The sequence below is a fragment of the Ostrea edulis genome, chromosome 2 (genome assembly GCF_947568905.1).
Source record: "Ostrea edulis chromosome 2, xbOstEdul1.1, whole genome shotgun sequence".
Lineage (NCBI taxonomy): Eukaryota > Metazoa > Mollusca > Bivalvia > Ostreida > Ostreidae > Ostrea > Ostrea edulis.
In genome coordinates, this window is record NC_079165.1 from 30,683,768 (window position 1) to 30,702,241 (window position 18,474).

The 18,474-nt window shown below is 34.3% G+C and overlaps 1 protein-coding gene across 4 annotated transcripts in view; it reads right to left on the reverse strand.

Moving 5' to 3' along the window:
• The window catches only part of LOC125678879 (la-related protein 4-like), a 48,774-nt gene that overhangs the window by 19,846 nt on the left and 10,454 nt on the right, over positions 1–18,474 (reverse strand). For 2 of the 4 annotated variants that reach the window (XM_048917643.2, XM_048917642.2), the window contains exons 3-5: positions 2,378–2,486; positions 1,708–1,854; positions 1,109–1,202 (exon numbers count right to left, since the gene is read on the reverse strand). In XM_048917643.2, the coding sequence (XP_048773600.1) occupies positions 1,109–1,202; positions 1,708–1,854; positions 2,378–2,486 (350 nt within the window). Of the gene's footprint in view, positions 1–1,108; positions 1,203–1,707; positions 1,855–2,377; positions 2,487–6,912; positions 7,901–18,474 lie in introns of those variants that run through there. The other 2 variants (XM_048917644.2, XM_056153734.1) reach the window with 2 other exon arrangements.

Consider the following 18,474-nt stretch of genomic DNA (forward strand, 5'->3'; position numbering starts at 1 on the left):
AGGAGCAATCACTACCTAGGTTTAAATCTTAGGTTTGACACAGCCATGCCACAAGCTGGGCTCGAACTCACGACCTCCTGGTTATGAAGCAAACACTCTACCAGTCATTTACCGCAGGATGTAGTGTCTACAAGCCTTTTCTATGAAGCCCCAGTAACCTTGACCTTTGACCTCAAAATCATTTGAATTTTCCTCTCTTGATAACAAAGGTACATGTGAAGTATGAATTCAAAGGAGCAAAAAATGTGGCCTGTGGAGTATTTACAAGCTCAGTCTTATACACTCACAGGGCTGTTACTATATATCACCTCTCGCAATGAATTGCAAGGGGATAATAAGTTTCTAATAAATGATGTCCCAACAATGTAACGTGCGATAAGTATCCACAACTGCTTCATGATTTTACATTTCAATTATCAATTCCTGCTTGAATTTTAATCTACTTGCAAAATGTGCCTTTTTCAAATTCTCTCTAGAAAACTTGCACACTGTAGCTGAAATGTTCTTTAATAATAAAGCATTTTAATGTTTTCTTTGTCATCTTCAGTGTTGTCTTCCATCAAACTCTGATACTTAGGGATAACATGTAGTCTTCTTTAAAATAGATTTAAACTTTAGGGTCTGAAAAGGAGAAATGAAGACTTCTCTTCAGTGGAGCATCCCCTCACAGACCAATGTATTTACAAAGAGGACATCATTCCGGATACATTTCATATCAGCAGCACTCTCATCACACACATGCACATTGTTATTATCATCCCTTCAAACTCTGCTGCAATGGGATCATCGTGCTTGTGGGAATTGAAAAGTTTGGGATTTCATTCCAATGTTGACAGTGACTCAGTACATGACAGGTGAGTATCCATCATCAAAAATGTATAGCATGTTAATCTACAAATTCTTCTATTAATGAACACATTGTATGTTGACAAATGAACAGATGAAAAACAAGTGGTCAAACAAGAACAGGCTTTTTCCACAACAGGCTGTAGGGCTGGATACTGCTAGAGGAATGGCTGAGCAGCAAATGTTTACACAAACAACAAACTGTCAACAGGCCACAAACCACCCCCAGCAAGAGAATTCACAACACATAATGACAGCCTACCTGGAGAAGCACGTTTCCAGCTGTGTTTTAAGCAACTGTCTGATGCTGTCTTCATCCATGCTGCCATCAGTAATAATTCCCTCATCTTCAACAGCTGCAAAACAACACAGATTTTAAATCAATTACTTCCAATTAAATCAATTTGATATCCGGATATTTCACTACAAATCTTTCTTTACTCAAGTCTCCTTGACCAAGAGAACTGCTATAGTTACGGTCACTAAAACCTTAGTCCTATCACTCTGTAATATTTTCCCTGCATTATAGTATCTCTACACGGTTTTCAACATGCGATACATTTATCATGTCAAATAAAAATCAGAAAGCACCTACTGTTCTGAGCTTAATAACATAGCATATTATGTAATCATAAAGTAAACGATATTATTTTCCCATACAGGGGATTGTCATACACAAGAAACTTTGTCTCGATATGCACTTTTTGAAGACTACCATTCCTGTCAGCTCATCTCAATACGCCAGATGCACCCAGTCAAACAGTACATTATAAGAACTAGATAAACTTGCATAATTCATCAAGAAAATGGGTCTAGATGCTATCTAGTCCCCTAACGCTTCTGTCATCGAGTTCAACTTACTTGATACCATGCTGTTGTCAGAGTTAGGGAACCCCACAGGGGAATCCCCTTCTTCTCCAATGGCACTACTATGGAGAGGCGAGTCTGGCTGCTGGTAGATCCCTCCCTGCTCTTGGGGGTTGTCATCTCCATTGACACACGCATAGCCTGAAAAAAATGTTCTTATCAAAATAGCCCCAACATATATATAATTACAGATCATAATGCATTATATACTTTAAGAAAGAATTTTTTTTTCATCTTACATTTTCTGTATAAATGGGCATTAATGATTCCATTGATCTTTTTCATACACCTCAGATCCAGTCTGATCGACAAGGAGAATGCTGATGCAATTGTCATAGAAGAATAGTAATTTCATCATATCAAATTCAACTCTCCTGAAGCTTGCAAGTACAATTAACACATAAATCTTCAGGATTTTCTCTCCAAAACTCATCTGTATTTGCTAACAGTTCCTGCTCTTCCCCGACATTGATTTATGTCCACAAGAGACACCTGACAAACCCAATACCAATTAATGATTTTGTATTTTCTCGAATGAACTACAATGGTCATTAAAATACAAGCAGTGTCTGGTGAATTTATCACATGTAATATTTTAAAGGCCATAGAGGACACTGAAGCTCCATTTATGGAGAATATTATAAATCAGTTTGTTGGTACCTACCATTAGCTGTTATACCACCATCCCAATGTGTCGGGTCTGTCGGACTACATTGTTTAGAGCTCAAAAACACAGACGCATTGGGATTCAATCCTGCTGTTTTGGGGGAGACCTGTTCAAAAGGGAAACAAAATCTGTTAACATGTTATGTATTATCTCTGATATACTGCAATGTGGAAATGCTTGAAATTACACTGTGTAATTGAACTTTGACCCCAGATGAAGTTATGAGACCTTCCACAGGTCAAACACTTTATCTTATTCAGAAATCGCATGATTTTTGTCTCAATGACTTTTTACGTCAATTATAATGTTTACTACAAGGCATATCATCAATAGGTAATAGGTACTAATTAATATGCTCCCGACATTAGCTCCTGCATAAATTTAATTCTTCATCAATGTAGACATTTAGATTTTAACAATTCTGTCCAATTGGGTTTTTTGTCCAATGGTCTAATTTTGATTTTAAACATTAGCATAAAACAGACACTGAGTGAATTGGCTACAAGGTCTTGACACCCGGGGTTTACCAACTGTAGAGGTCTGGCAAACGAAAATCAATGCTGCATTAGCCCATCTGGCTAGTAAATATAAAACGAAAGTAAACACATTCGTTGTACAACATAACTTTGTTGCCAAATTATGATCTTCAATCTGTTTCAACATTATATGCATTATGTATAGATAGCAACAATCGGTTCAGTGACAAAATGGAGAAGCAATGGTGTTTTGAGGGGTCTGTGTTTGCCTTCCTTTCAATTTTGTATTTTTTTTTTATAGGTTTATGAGACTGATCACTATTTGTTATCTTTACTTTTCCTTTTCATCTGACAATTGGACAATAGCACAAGACTGTTGTTTTACTTTGATAAAAAGAAAAGTTTTGTGCATTGCAAGTACTGTAAAAAGTATCCAGATATTGTGAAATCCAAAAGTCCAGGGGTATTTATGAATTCCTTGAACTTGAAGGTTGTTTACATTCCATGTAGAAAGTGTGAAAAGCGCGGCAATTGTAATCAAGCTGAATCTTTCACCATTTGACCAGAAGCTACCACACAATTTGATTAATAATAAACCATATGAAACTCATTATTCTTAGTATATTTCATTTCAACACAATGTTTGGGCTTTTTTGCTATAGTACTGTCAGTGGTCTATGGGCTTGTAATCTTTGTTAATGCCACTAGCTCCTTGGCTAGTAGCGAATTCTATTTAATTGCAGAATCCATTAATATTGTACAGATTCCATGTCCCCCAATGAGAGTTAATGCCCCTTCAAAGATTCCATGTCCCCCAATGAGAGTTAATGCCCCGTCTTTTCCAAAAATCTGTTTACCGGTAAATAAATATTCAATTATACAACACAACCAGAGAATACTACAATGTACATCATAATTCCAATATTCTTTTCCTTCCAAATCAACCATCATTGTATGATTCATTGTCTTTTTAAAACACATTCTTTTTATTCCTGGGTATTTCTTCAATGGCAGAAGTCAATATTGGTACAATTACAGGATGACACTTGCTGTATCATTAGGCTTACAGAATAATCAATCTAGTTTAATCCCCATACACATCCCACACAAACAACTTTCTTCCACATTCAAATCTTTCTTATATGGCGAGGATGGTAAATATTACATGATACATTCTAACCCAGGCCTGCACACTGACGTCATCATAACCATCATGGATGGCAGTTACATATCCTATTCCATTACCATCACTTCGTGTGAGATAATGAAAATTATTATCTCAGTAGGGTGGGATAGTACACATTGGATTTCATCAACGTTGGACAAACATCTACTGATCATGATTGTTTTAGTCATGCACAGCCTTTGTTTACAAACAAATCAGAAAATGCAGTGTATCAATTTTCTCTTTACATCCACTGAAATGTAAAATGGGTTAACCAGTCAATTCAACTAAGAAGCGTATTAGATTAAATCTGAAAACTGAATCTGATTTCCGTATTTCCTCTTTTGGAGACTTCCATTCAAATGTTCAACTGATTTACTATTGCTAACTGACAATGTGGAAGATGGCGATGTTCAACTGAAAGATAACAAGAAGCAATTAACAGCTCTATCTAAAGCTACCAAGTTTCCACGATTTCCATAAATAACATCTCTTTCCTCTACCCCTTTTATTCAACAAATGCTTTTAGACTAATCAATATTTATCTGCTTCAGAAACACCCCCACAAAAACAAACCTTTAATAGGCTAAAATTACGTGTAGGTTTCTATAATGAAATGGGTTCAAATTAAATAGCTAATATTTTTCACCATTACAATACATCTAGAAGAGCATACAAAACTAGGACAGGCCTTCCTTGATAATGATGCAATATCGCAAGAAACGAACTCTGCACATCAGCTGTTTACTTTGATAATATCCAATCATTATAAAACCCAATTTATAAATCATTTGACAACTGGCAGCGGCAAATACAAAAACGATGGAGAAGATGTTTCTTTTCTTCTCCACAAAAGAATTATAGATCTCGCTTATCCTTTAATTACATTTTCAATAAAAGTTTGCCATATATTTTTGCAGAGAAAAATACAATCAATATCATTATTTCTTACTGTTCTCTCCCTTTTAACAGTTGTTCATACAGTTTTCAACTCCTGATATTCTCTAACAATACATTCTTGAAGAATCCATACCAATTTTGCTTGGATGACATGAACAAAAGGTGCGGGTTGTTTTGGTTCTTTTTTTTCAGGCCATGGGCATCTTCCGTATTTACAGAGAAATTTCAATGCAATTGTTATTCACACAAATTACAAGGTAAATGGGGAAGGTGCACATTGTAATTACATATAATTATATGCATATTCTGGGGGATTCAGTATACACATATAAATTTTCTTTGCTTTTTGATGTCAGCATCTGTCTTGCATATCATTTATATTATATATTTTTCTTCCAGCATTTCAAAAATTTCGCATGTAGGAGAAAATGTATTGCACAATCTGTGACAAATATACCTACTTCGGTGTACTCAATTTTCTGTTGCATGCCATAACTTTTACACTTCAAAGTCACAATACTTGCTATATATTGATTGAATGAAGGTTTTAATCAAGAAAGACCAGGATTTATAATTTACCAAGAACGATAAATGAATCTAACATGTTCCCTTTCAATTTTTTCTTCTTCATGAAATCAATCACCTTTGTTCACACAAAATACTGGTGAAATAATTCTCAAGAAATACAGGAAAGGTCAGGCTAGGGACAAACCCGGAAATACAACCTTAGGAAGTAATTATCTCTGTGTTTACACTGACTAATTGTTTAATCATGTAAATATTTCAAAGAGCTATGCAGAATACTTGGAGCATCGCATTACACAATTTTTATTTCTTGTAAATCATACAAAACATGACTGCTATGATGAAACCCCTAAATGACCCTGATAACTGATATAGTATCTAGTCTACATGCTGATCAAGTTTCTTACCATCTATAATACCCGAGATCTAACATAATTACATCATATTAAGTATTCTTGAACTTTTGGTGAAAAAGGTGCAATACAATATTCTTTCAATAATCTCTTTCAATTGCTCTGATATGAAAATACTGATAAGCGGAACAAAGATATGAATTTTTGATCAGCTGTTATGGAAGTCAATCAAAACTCCCTTCAGGGAGAGGGTTCATTTAGGCTAAGCCTGCTGCTCAATCCCATCAATTTATTGAATAAATATTGTTTAAACATATAAACACTATTTCCTTTTAATGTGTGTATTCATGAGAGCATATCTAATGGAAAATTAACCACCTAATTCACAGCTACCATTATTTGAAAGGTACTTCATTCCAGAAAAAAATCAGCAGTATTGTTGGAAAATCCAAGTATATTGCTGATCACTGCTGATATAATTCAGTAAACCCAGACTGCATCAACTATATTCAATAACCTTTCTAAAATTTATGACATTTCAGGAAAAGGGATCAAGTCGGTGTTTGAAATAAGGACATCACAGAGATCACAACATGTCTATCCTTAATAAAAGTTTATCATTTAATCAAAGTTTATCAGCAAGTTGTTACCATTTTTATACTATTTACTTTTCACTTAGACTGTCAAACTTCTGCTTGGACTTGCAAACTTTGCACTGATCAATCTGCCTACATTAAATTGAAACATACAAAGGCATGTCATCACATTTTGGCTTTGACACATGATGCATGAACTTTCATGCAGGTATCTCTAAGTGTCTTTAGAACTTCTGTACAAATCATCTTCTCTCCAACAGTGAGGATACAGTGTTTCTGCTTGTGGGGAGCGGAGTGGACAGAAAACCAAAGATGTGTACAAGTGAGCAAAACAGGCACGAAAAACTTACAATATCATTATAATACCCATATGGTCTAAGCTGTCATTTCAATTGTAAGACTTGATATTTAAAAAAATCTTTTTATCTGCAAGATAATGCTAAATGAAGACTTAAATTGATGGTTTGTTGGTTTTTGATCTCACAAGACACATTCCACGATACCGACAGCCTCTTACCTGGGGCTCAGGAACGTCCTCCTTCTCGAGGTTCTGCTGAACACACAAGACTAAAGAATTGGAAGAATAGTAATATACATCCCCTGGAAGCATTTAATTTTTTGTATCTATGTCCACCGATGACAGCAAACACCAACACAACGGAGTCACACAGTTGATTCCATAATTCTAACCCCTACCCGCCTTTTTCACCTTTAAAGTCCAAGTTCCTTTTCTCATAAAACAATTCAACATGACAGTAGTGCAGTTGGTTTTATGGAATGTAGACAGTGTATCTTCACTGATTATGTAATATCACCAATAGATGTTTCCATAAGGGAAATTCCGAGTTTTATGCTTGGCAGTCAAATGCACTAATACAAATGAAATCAATGCTTCGTTAGTTTCTTTTTAGTTAAACCAAGCACAAATTTACACAATTCACAGAATTTCTTCCATGCCCATCAAATTTCCATATAAAATTCCCTTTGAAGAAATTTCTTGAATGAAAACACAGTTAACCACAATGGCATAAAAGCCTGACAGTTCTTTTTATAGACCCCGAAATATCTACAGATGGCTAAAATAGGAAATATCAATTCCAGATCAAGCAAAGTCCAATTTTCACAATTAAACAGTGTCTAGTCAACTCAATTGTGTGATTACAACATATTGATAAAGTTCTGATCCACAGATAGAGTCACAGGTCCAGAAAATGTCCTCCCAAATGTGACCATATGGTATGAAATCGTGTTTGGCTGACAGACAAATGACTGTACGGACAGCCTAGTAACTGACGAATCTATCCTTGCTATCTAACACGGGCCTTCTCTCTCAACACGGATTCCCTCTTATGTAAATGAAGGCCTGATAATTAAGCCAAAAGCCCAGAGAAAACAGAATATCTGAGCTTTCATTCAGACACCACATTTAAGTGAAGAGACAGGTATATCTGGCAATTTTTGCCCGTTTTCCCTGTATTTCAACTACAGCAAGTTCCAGGTTAACAATCAATAATTTGCTAGGCTGTCACCAGTGAGCTGACTGCGACAACTAGAGAAGAGATACATAGACCAACACTTGGTGCTTGCCTGTTTATGTCTAATTTTCATAATCTCCCAATTGATGTGAATACAAGATGTTATCAAGCATAAAAATAATGGGCTTGGGTCAGCACATGACAAAATGATCTATCAAATCAAAGAACATAAAATGCACTACCTTTAGTAGTAACAGTATATATATCTTTCACAACAGACACATCAAGTCCTTTCATATCACCCAACTCCTGTTTACTTTCACGTAAAAATAATAATTTCTCAGCCAGGTATTAAATCACAATTATACTGCGTTTTCTTTTCAAGAAATTTTTCAAATGGTTAAGACAATAAATCTTAAGCTCCTTAAGAATCCTTGATCAAAATTTCAAAATGAATCTAGATGCTGTACACTGCTTAAAGGCCATAAACTGCATAACAATTTGTCCAGATTCCATTAAAAGCTGATGTAATTTGGCAATTAAAATCAATAAAACATGAAAAGGTGATTATACATTCACACCAGTCTTTGATCAATTTTCCGTACCAGAGGACAATTACCTAAGTTATGAGTTATTGAGCTGTGGTACATAGGGGTGGGTGGGGGGTGGGGGTGTCTGATGAACTTGTACACTACTGTCAGGATTAAGAATTGTGACCTTATAGGACAATTAGAACCCACAGTGGGATCAAGGGACTCATTTTGTGTTTGGTACTTCTTGAAAAAAAGGTATATTAATTTGACTTGGTACTTCTTGAACTCCCAAGTCATATTAATATACCTTTTTTTCGGAATACTTTTCTTATTTCCTCAATTTTTTTACCCATCTAAAATAAGCTTTAATAGAAATACAATATCAAATTGCATCGTAATTTTGTGAAGTTGATCATGTACCCTTTACTAACTTTGGATGCATTTTGGCATCATGAACTTAAACCTCAATATATGATTTTGTGTTATCTTGAAGTACCATGTACTAAATTACAGTAGATAAATATATATTGCCTATATAGTTTCAATGTAGCACTTACTATCACCCGTAGTTTCAGTCGGATTGCAGGAATGCAAGTACTGTTGACTGATGATACTTTGCACACTGACTACAGAAAAAGCTCGCATGATTAATACGGGTGTGTATGGCTCAAGATTTTCCGATACAATATTTTCTGATGCGATATCCGATATATTGGATATACAATGTAGTTAAACATTTTCTGAAGTGAAATATCAAAATTTTAAAAAATGAAGTGGTTTAATATCTTTTATTTTATAACAAAACAATGACAATTAAAGTCTGAGGAAACTCCAATGTCACAATGTAAAAGCGGGTCTGAGGAAACTCCAATGTCACAATGTAAAACCGGATATTAAAGTCTGAGGAATCACTGATGTCACAATGTAAAAGCGGGTATTAAAGTCTGAGGAATCTCCAATGTCACAATGTAAAAGCGAGGATTAAAGTCTGAGGAATCTCTGATGTCACAATGTAAAAGCGGGTATTAAAGTCTGAGGAATCGTGTTCCTGTTAGAAGCCATTTTTTAAAATAATGAACTTCGATCCCGACTATTAAAAGGGCTATTTTTAAAACCTGACATTATATCATATCGTCGAAACACCGTATCGTATATCGCTGGACAGGCATATAGCGGTACATTTCGATATATCGATATATTGATTCATCCTTAGTGATTAATAGATTTGATATAGATTTTCAGTGATATGATCCTTTGTAATTAATGAGCTTGAAATTTAAAATTAAAATGAAATGATTTTTTACACAATCAGCAACTGAGTTTCATTAACTGCCTCTTTTCAGGTGTCCTACTTTTACAGCCGTCTTCATTGGAACACAATCCCGATGAATAGGAAAACTTAAAATATGAATTTCTTTAACACCTGTCTAAATTCCAACTTAATATATGTAGTTACCCACTCTGAAACTACACTGCAAGTTTCAAATGATTCCTTGCAAACATAACAGCATAACGGGGGAAAGTCTGGATAACCAATGGGGCAGACTGACAGACAGAGGATGGACGGACAGACAGAGCGATAGGGAATTAATAAAATAAAACTCTTCATAGATCTTTGGTTAAGAAACGGAAAGAAACAAATTTTATCCGACTTGTAGAGACTATGCAACTTGAAATTTGTTTCTTGAAACTCATAAATTTACCAAAGATATAACTTCAGGAGCACACTTTTATATAAATAAGACAAGGACAGACAAGTACCTTTCTGGTAAAAATATAAAACTAGAGAGCTATAAATCCTGCCAATGAACTAGAGAGCTACAAATCCTGCCAATTAATGAACCAAAGAGTTATAATTCCTGCCAATGAACCACAGAGCTACAAACCTATAGCCATGAATTATTTTATAAAAGTCCTTTGATTTTTAAAGCAACTTTGTCTGCACATGATTTCTCTGTATTTTTACATTGCCATCACAAGATCTAATATCAAAGAATCCCCAACATTTTTTCCAACAATGCTGGTGTTAAGATGCATCTTCTAACATTTATCAAAGTCCACTATTAGCTTCAATACAGATCACCAGTTACATATATTTTCTGTGCTTTTAATGCAAATTGTGAGTTCCAGAAAACTTAAATTGCTTAAAAGATAAAGGATTTTTGTTATCATTTATTTGTGTCCTTACCCAACATTTGAAGGTAGTGATTACATACAATCACTAATATTAAATAAATGATTTTATCTACTATGATTCAGATTGGATGGAAATAACATGCTTACAGGGAGATAATTCTGATAACCAACTACAAATATGCCCATAAAGAACATGAAAGCCCCAGCAAACTTGCTAAAAAAAAAAAATGTGCTGCCTGCAAAATATGGATATGAGGTCAAAGGTCATACAGAAGGTTAAGGTACAAATTTAAGGTTAGCTGTCATTTCTTCACCATAATATATCTGTAAATTGAGTTAAAAGGGGCATGGAAATGATTTTGGTACAAAAAATATTTAGATCTTTAACTAATACTATGATACTATTGTATCTGATTTGTGAAAAACAAAGCAACAAACATTAATTTCAAAAACTGACTCAATCATCTAAACATTTTTATTTTCAAAACAAGGCACGAGCCCTGTTTATGTTTACATGTCATGTGACTCAACAACAAAATAGATGCCTTCAGTAAAAAAAAAAATCTTTTACAATGAAAATTTTCTATTCTTTATTTCTATTGCTTACTCCCTTAATTGATATATCATTAACGCATGTCAGAATGTTGAAAGCTTTAAACATAATTTTTAGAAATCTTTCTCAGTACCTCTGCATATCCCCATACCTTCCATTGCCCAAAGTGAATTGACCAATGACCTTTGACCAAAAAATCAATAGGGGTCATCTACTCTTTAAGATATACTTGTGTACCAAGTTTGATGTCATTCAAGCAAGGGTTAAGATATTGAACATACAAGACTAGGTCTTTGGACCAACCAACAGGTGCAAAACAAATATGCCCACTCTTTTTCAAAGCGGGCATAACAATATAAATGATACACATTATTTCCTGTCTCCATTCATGCACATAGGCTACATAATAATTGACCAAAATCTTTTATTTCAATCTTTTCATGAGATTATCAAAGTGGTTAATATCTTATTAAAAATTTCCACCTATAATAATTCAAAAATAAAGCTAAAATCAGAAAAATAAAACTAAAGTGAGGAAGTATGAACATCTGTGACTGGTTATTCTCCTAGGGGTGGAGGTAAATTATTGACAACTACTTCATATGAAAAAGAACAGGACCAAATGCCTCCAGCTTCTTTGCTTTTATGTAAATAAATGCTAATGCAAAATAAACCTGCCTTACGACAAGCACTGATGTAACATCTTTAAATATTCACATCTTCCATACAATCTAAGATATTTTCACACCCAATTCTCTCATTGAAGGATATAACATGAGGAAAATCTTTAGTGCCTCTAAATATTACATATAGGCGGTTTTTTAAGGGGGGGGGGGGGGGGGGGGGGTGTGTCGGGGTGTCAATGGAGTCGTTTTGGAATTTTAGAATTTCTAAAAAAAAAAAAAAATTATGCCTGTATTAAGTTATTTCTTTGTATTTTTAGAAATGCCCAAATTTGAATGGATTGTGAATTCCACAAATGTTGTAAAAAAAAATTGATAGGGATTGTTTACATAAGAAATAAATAAATAGCTTTGTATTTGTGGTTCAAACACAACTTCTTCAAAATTTACCTGACCTCAAGTATATAAGAATTTGCATTTCATTTCTGATTGGATCCAATATTATTAAGCTTAATTTGAAAGTTTCCACATCTGGTCATGTAATCAGGCAATTCAAAGTCATCCCTCAAAATAGCTCCTTCAGACAAACTATATGACCTATAATGTATGACTGCAATTAAGTTAATATATTGCTCAATCCATTTAGTCACTATTCAGATGGATAATTAGAAGTTGGAAGTCAATCTTACATATCAACTTCACTTCACATTAATAGGAGATCAAAATCATATAATGTTATGCATATCCTTCCCTACGCTGTGAAATTGATGGAATATTACTTTATACATGATTAAACACTTTCAAAATACACCTAAAACTCAGGATAAGATTCCTCTCCAAAATCAATAACCATGCTTTGCATTGACCACCAAAAATACTATTTATATTCAATTGACACATTATGCAACATGTAGACTTCACACCCTGAAATTCTATACAGTGAAAATAACGCATCTTCCCTAAGCGCAAAAAACCTTCAATATCCGAATCATCAATGCTCGAGGACTTTTTCTTATAAATCCTTACAGTTTAAATAACAATCCAGAGTCCAACAAGCGAATGTATATCCAATGTGCTTTTTCCTAATTCAGAAACCAAGAAAAAGACTCGTGCAAGACAATTAGCACTGAGAGAATAAACACGTCATCTACAGTTCACCATCGCCGCAGAAAGCAATATAATGTTCACGCAACTTTAGGCTTTATTCAGATTTTTTTATGCCAGTCACTTCGAATTAATGCCAAATTTATACAATAATATGACCAAGTCCTTTTGCCTAAATTGAAAATTTACTACAGGATACAGATTGTCCATCTATTGACATTTACTGTGCCATATTTTTCAGAACATTTGGAAAATGTCATTCCATGACTGCCATATATTCTAAAACAGACACAATGAAGAGAACAGGAAATATTCTTATAGCATGCAATCTGTTGCATCATGACAAATCCAATTTCAATCCTACATGTTATGTTTGAGTTACATGTGTGCAATGGTGTTAAATATTAAGTAACAGAAATCACCTTTTTTTATGAAGAAAAAGTTATACTATCCTGGTTATGTTGAGCAGTTCTTTCTTGTTATTATATATAACAGAGATTCCTTATAGAGAAGGAGTTGTCTTTATAAAGCAACTGTGACCAAACAATAGCAAGGAGAGCTTATTGATTTATATCAGCATCTCCTGCTCTTTAAGGTAGTTCTGTGACATCAGTGCCCACGTCTGCTGCCATCACAAACTTGTGGTTGTATCAGGAAGTCCCCAAAGGGCCCCAGTCTCTCATTGAAAAACTCATATGCGCAATCCAAATCCAACAGCATTATCAATGTGACAGAGATTTTAATACAATAGAGCGCTTCTTTGTGTAATGAATGGGATAATCTGCCAGATTCTTCAAAATTGTAATCGATCACTTCATTCAGACTGGCTCCAGATAGAACTGTGTCTGTCTACTACTGCAGGCAGGTGATAGAAATCTGTCACTTCATTCATGAACACACTGTCTTTACTACCATTTCAAATCAATAGTCACTCAAAAGTTTTGCAATTAAATACTTTTCAAATTCAAGGTTTTCAGGATGTTGCTTAAATATTGGTGTGGATTTATTAATTCACGTACAGTGGAGCCTCGGTAATCCGGACGCCATTAATCCGGACGTTTCACCTTCCGGACGATTTTTCTAGGGAACGGAATTTTTATACATTATTTTGCATCATTAATCTGGAATTCGCGTTCCGGATCTGGACGGTCACTTATTACTACAAAACGTTATACTGTGTTGAAATTTGTACTGTTAATCCGGACGGTAATTTTGTTCAGGAAGGGTCTGTGTCGAACAATTTGAGCAAGGCGTAAATTATAAAGAAAACAAGCCAAACTGTCTAATTGAAGCGATTACCTGTACCCTGTCCACACTTCCCTCCAATTAGGTGGTGTGTGATTATAAGACATTGTATTCCCAATTTTCGCACATAAGATTTTTATTGTGTGTAGTGTTGAATTTTGTAAATAAATCTGTAGCATATTATTTTATAGTCTTGATCAATAGCCTAATAGTATTAATAAATTAAACATACCGTAATGATAATTTTTTTAACTGCTACACATATCAGTTGTATTGATTCGTAAATTGATTATCGGCTTATGCAAATCTAAAATGTGTAGATTATACTTCTAGATTCTGGATTTTATACTGTTGATTGGCGTGAAATATACATGTATGTTCATGCACATGTATACGTAGTAAGTTTTTAAGGTTTAGAATGTCACACATGTAGAATGTACCTGTGTACGATTGATTCTTGTACGATGTTGTAGAGCTTTATTGCTTTCGAATTTTTTAACTCTGGGTAGAAGTGAGAAAATTACCATTTTAAGGAAAATGACAATTAAATTTTGTATGTACCGGTAATGTTAGTTTCACCCGAGTTTCGTTCCGTTATTATCGCATCATGAAAATAATAGGTGGGCGTGGCTAGATCAAAGCAGTAGTAGGCCTTGATATTACGAGCTTAACTGATTTTGTTCTCCCGATATTGGCTTGGATAATTATAGAGTAAGAAATATAAACCCTGGCAGATTGAATTTTGGTTAAAGAATGTTGTTAACTGACATGATAATCACGAAATTCTTATATCAACTTTGGACGATGAAGATTGTTTTAACAGACCGCGGAACCCGTGAATCATGACATATGGAAATTACCGGCCTCTTTAAGAAGTAAAAGTGTGATGAAATGTTTGAAGTGTGAATGATTGTGTTAGTTACTAATGTAATGATTTATTTACTTATAGTTACATAAAGTGTTTCATTATTTGTTTTAGTGCATATGGTACACAGTTTTGTATATTTATTTGTAGGGCTCATATGCACAATGTAAGCACGGGCAAATACACTGAACACGTACATTAAATTTTAGTGCTTTGAAATACATGTAAATGTTAACATTATCATAATTTATTTACTAATGCAAATGGTTAAATCCAATGATATAATGTGTTTAATTCACTATGCATCAATAAAGTAGACATATATTGGTTACTTATGTAAAGATAGAAAATATTCGATTCAATTATCCGGACGCTTCATTTATCCGGACGATTTTGCTTGGAACCAAAGTGTCCGGATTAAGGAGGCTCCACTGTATTCTTGTGATTCGGATAAACTTTTACAGGTTGTTAATTTTTATAGGTTAGTCTGACAATGATAATGCTTTACAAATACATCAATGCTGTCTGCCCTGTATTGTGGAACTCTAACATTTCCTCCCTTGTAAACATCAACTAAACTTTGTAACATAGCTTCTAACATTATTATCAGACACAAAGTTGAAAAAATGAAATGAAAATTTCTTGGCTCAAATAATCTCCCAATCCAATGTAAAATGAGAAATGTGCACATGTTGGGTACAGAAGGTGAAGGTCATGTATAAGTGCAAGCATAATAACCTAGTCCTAAAGCTGTAAATAGTCAGATTCATTGACAGCAGTGTCTTACTTCAACTGAATAAGACTTTAAACTAAAACTTGGAATATACAATTTTTAGTCATTGGTGAATGGGCAAGTACTTATTTGCATCCCTGTATAAAATTTTGAAATTATGGTAGACCAATTGTCTATAGCACAGAACACTGGAGACTGGGTTTGATTCTTGGTGACGAGACAGCTCAGTCGGTAGAGCACCTGAATGACATGGTCAGATCCGTTGCATGTTCCATCCCCTTTACATTTTCAACACACAGCAGGAAAGTTGCAACAAGAGCAGCGTCATTACTAAATGTTTACATTTCCAGGTGTGTCTTTTTTCTTACCTTTGATGCATTCTTTACCAATTGAATTGACAGCCATTTCCTCATGAAAGCGTACAAGGTGTGTATGAATCTTGATAAATATACGACTATTTTAACAGCTGGGAATATTTCAAAAGAAATGAAAGTAAAAGCATTAAATGTAAATTATATTAAAAAATTCATTTCAGTTTTGAAAATTTATTTCTTTGGATCAATGATATTTCCATGGCATATAGTTGGTGGATTTTCAGATTCATGTTCCATGCTAGAACTATATAATTCCATAAGAGATTAAACAACTTCATTTGCTTTTGTTCTCCTCTACCTATCATTTTACTCAGATCACATCGCTTTTCATAAATAAGAACTTGTAACAAGGAGAGAACTTCCTTATTTGGGATACATTATGTCAATTCACTTACAGTACACAATGTCTTCGGTTTCAATCAAAGTCAATTTCGGACCACTGGGGCTATGAAAGATATAAAGTTGCCTTGTTGAAACTTTCCTGGTTTATCTGGTACTAATTGTACCTTAACCTGGGATGTTAAGACATGTATTAATCAATTAGCTTTCATTTCAAAGCCACATCACATTTAAAAGAGAGCAAAATAGCTCAAAAGAAGAAAGACAGCTTAACTGTGGATCCATACATATCAACTGCCATGTTTATTGTACAAAGAAAGACAACCTGTTCTCAAAGTTTTATCAAATCACTCATAGTCTAGTCAATCTAGCAAATCACCTCAGAGTAATTGCAACAGAAACAAACTTAACGGAATTTAATAAACAAAAGCGTGATTAACAACATACAAAAAATCGGACAAAATCGGACAATGGGAAATATTTAAAATTTAGACTTAAATGTTTTAGTAAACCATCAATATTTTGTGGTGTTTACGGCACGCCGTACACGTAAAGGGGAGTAACTTAACTGTGACAGTCATCGGAATAAAGTTATACATGACGATCTAAAGTGCATGTAATAAAAAACGCGATTAAACAGCTAATAACAGTTGTATTAAAAAGGTGATTTTAAGACCTTCTATATACATACAATATTGCTCAGCATCTCATATTCTTTGCCGACTTCCATTCCCGGGGAACTTTCGCGAATAAAGCTTCAAAATATTTTGTTTGACCCTCTACTGAATTAATTTTAATTATAAAACACAATATTTACTTTAGAAGTTATAAATAATCAATTATCAATGAAATCTTAAAGAATTAGTGTCAATTTACAAGGGGGAATTACGGTTGTTAAAAAAGAAAGTATGGAAAGCCATTCGGGTTAAAAGTTTCAGTTATTTTGTATCTTCATCATTTGAGCAAGCGTTTTGTATTAAAAACTTTTATAAAACTAAGTAAGTAAAGTATTTTTGCCTTTCTTTTTCAAAGAGTCATTCATGGGTAATAATAATGATAATAAAACATTGATAATATAAATAATAAAAATCAATGTAAGTAAGCACTTGCGCATAGTATCATGATTTGATGTAAAATCGAGTAGTTACTCTTTCTAATTAGTCTTGGGCTCACGACCTGCGGAACCATATCTCCTAGCAGCATGCGAACAGCGCGCTAGACCGCCCGGCCATCTGTTCAAGACAAAACTTGTTTTCGATGACGATGGAATTCTCGCCACGCTGGCACACGATCATTGAGAATGGAAATGGGATACAGTTATTTATCGTAAATTTTAGAGGATCATACAAAATGCACATTGTGTTTGAAATGTCTATATATAAAGCACAGAAATAGCAACGAACTCTGAAATAAACATAACTGCCCTAAGGGACGAAATCAATGTCGGATGAAAATTAAATTCAATTAGTTAGGGGGAGGGGAATAAAAACTCCCGCAAGTTTCTGTCATCCGACATCGATTACACTTTAGTGGAAAAATGAAAAAGACAAGCGACTGTTGAATACCACATAATATTTAAAACATATTAATGAACATTTAATAGATTTAATGTACACTTTCATTTGTGAATAAACAGTAGAAAAGGTATACAGAGGTATACAGAGTGTTATGTATAATCGTACGTTTCTTTTCTTGTTTCTTGTTATTCGATTAGTTTCAACATTTGTCATATTAAGTTTTAAAGGGGGGGGGGGGGGTGGGGGGGTTGGGGTTGGGGGGGGGGGGGGGGGTTCTTGGTGAAAACTATGTGAACTTAGTTTTTTGTGAGACATTGAATTTTTGATCTTGCCCCTAATATAAGTGAAGAATATCGTTAAAACCAGACGTCTTTTTAGGAAACGAAGTTTGTCAATCCTTTCCCTTTCTACATGCATTCACAGGATGCGACACTACGTCAAGAATGTTCGGCATCGGAACAGGTCCTGTATAGTCAAAATGTGGACAAATCGCGAAAAAATTCTGTATATGATTAGTTTTTAAATGGAGGCAAGCTACTGACAAACAAGTTGATGGTGAAGGGGTTTCAACTGTTTCGTTTA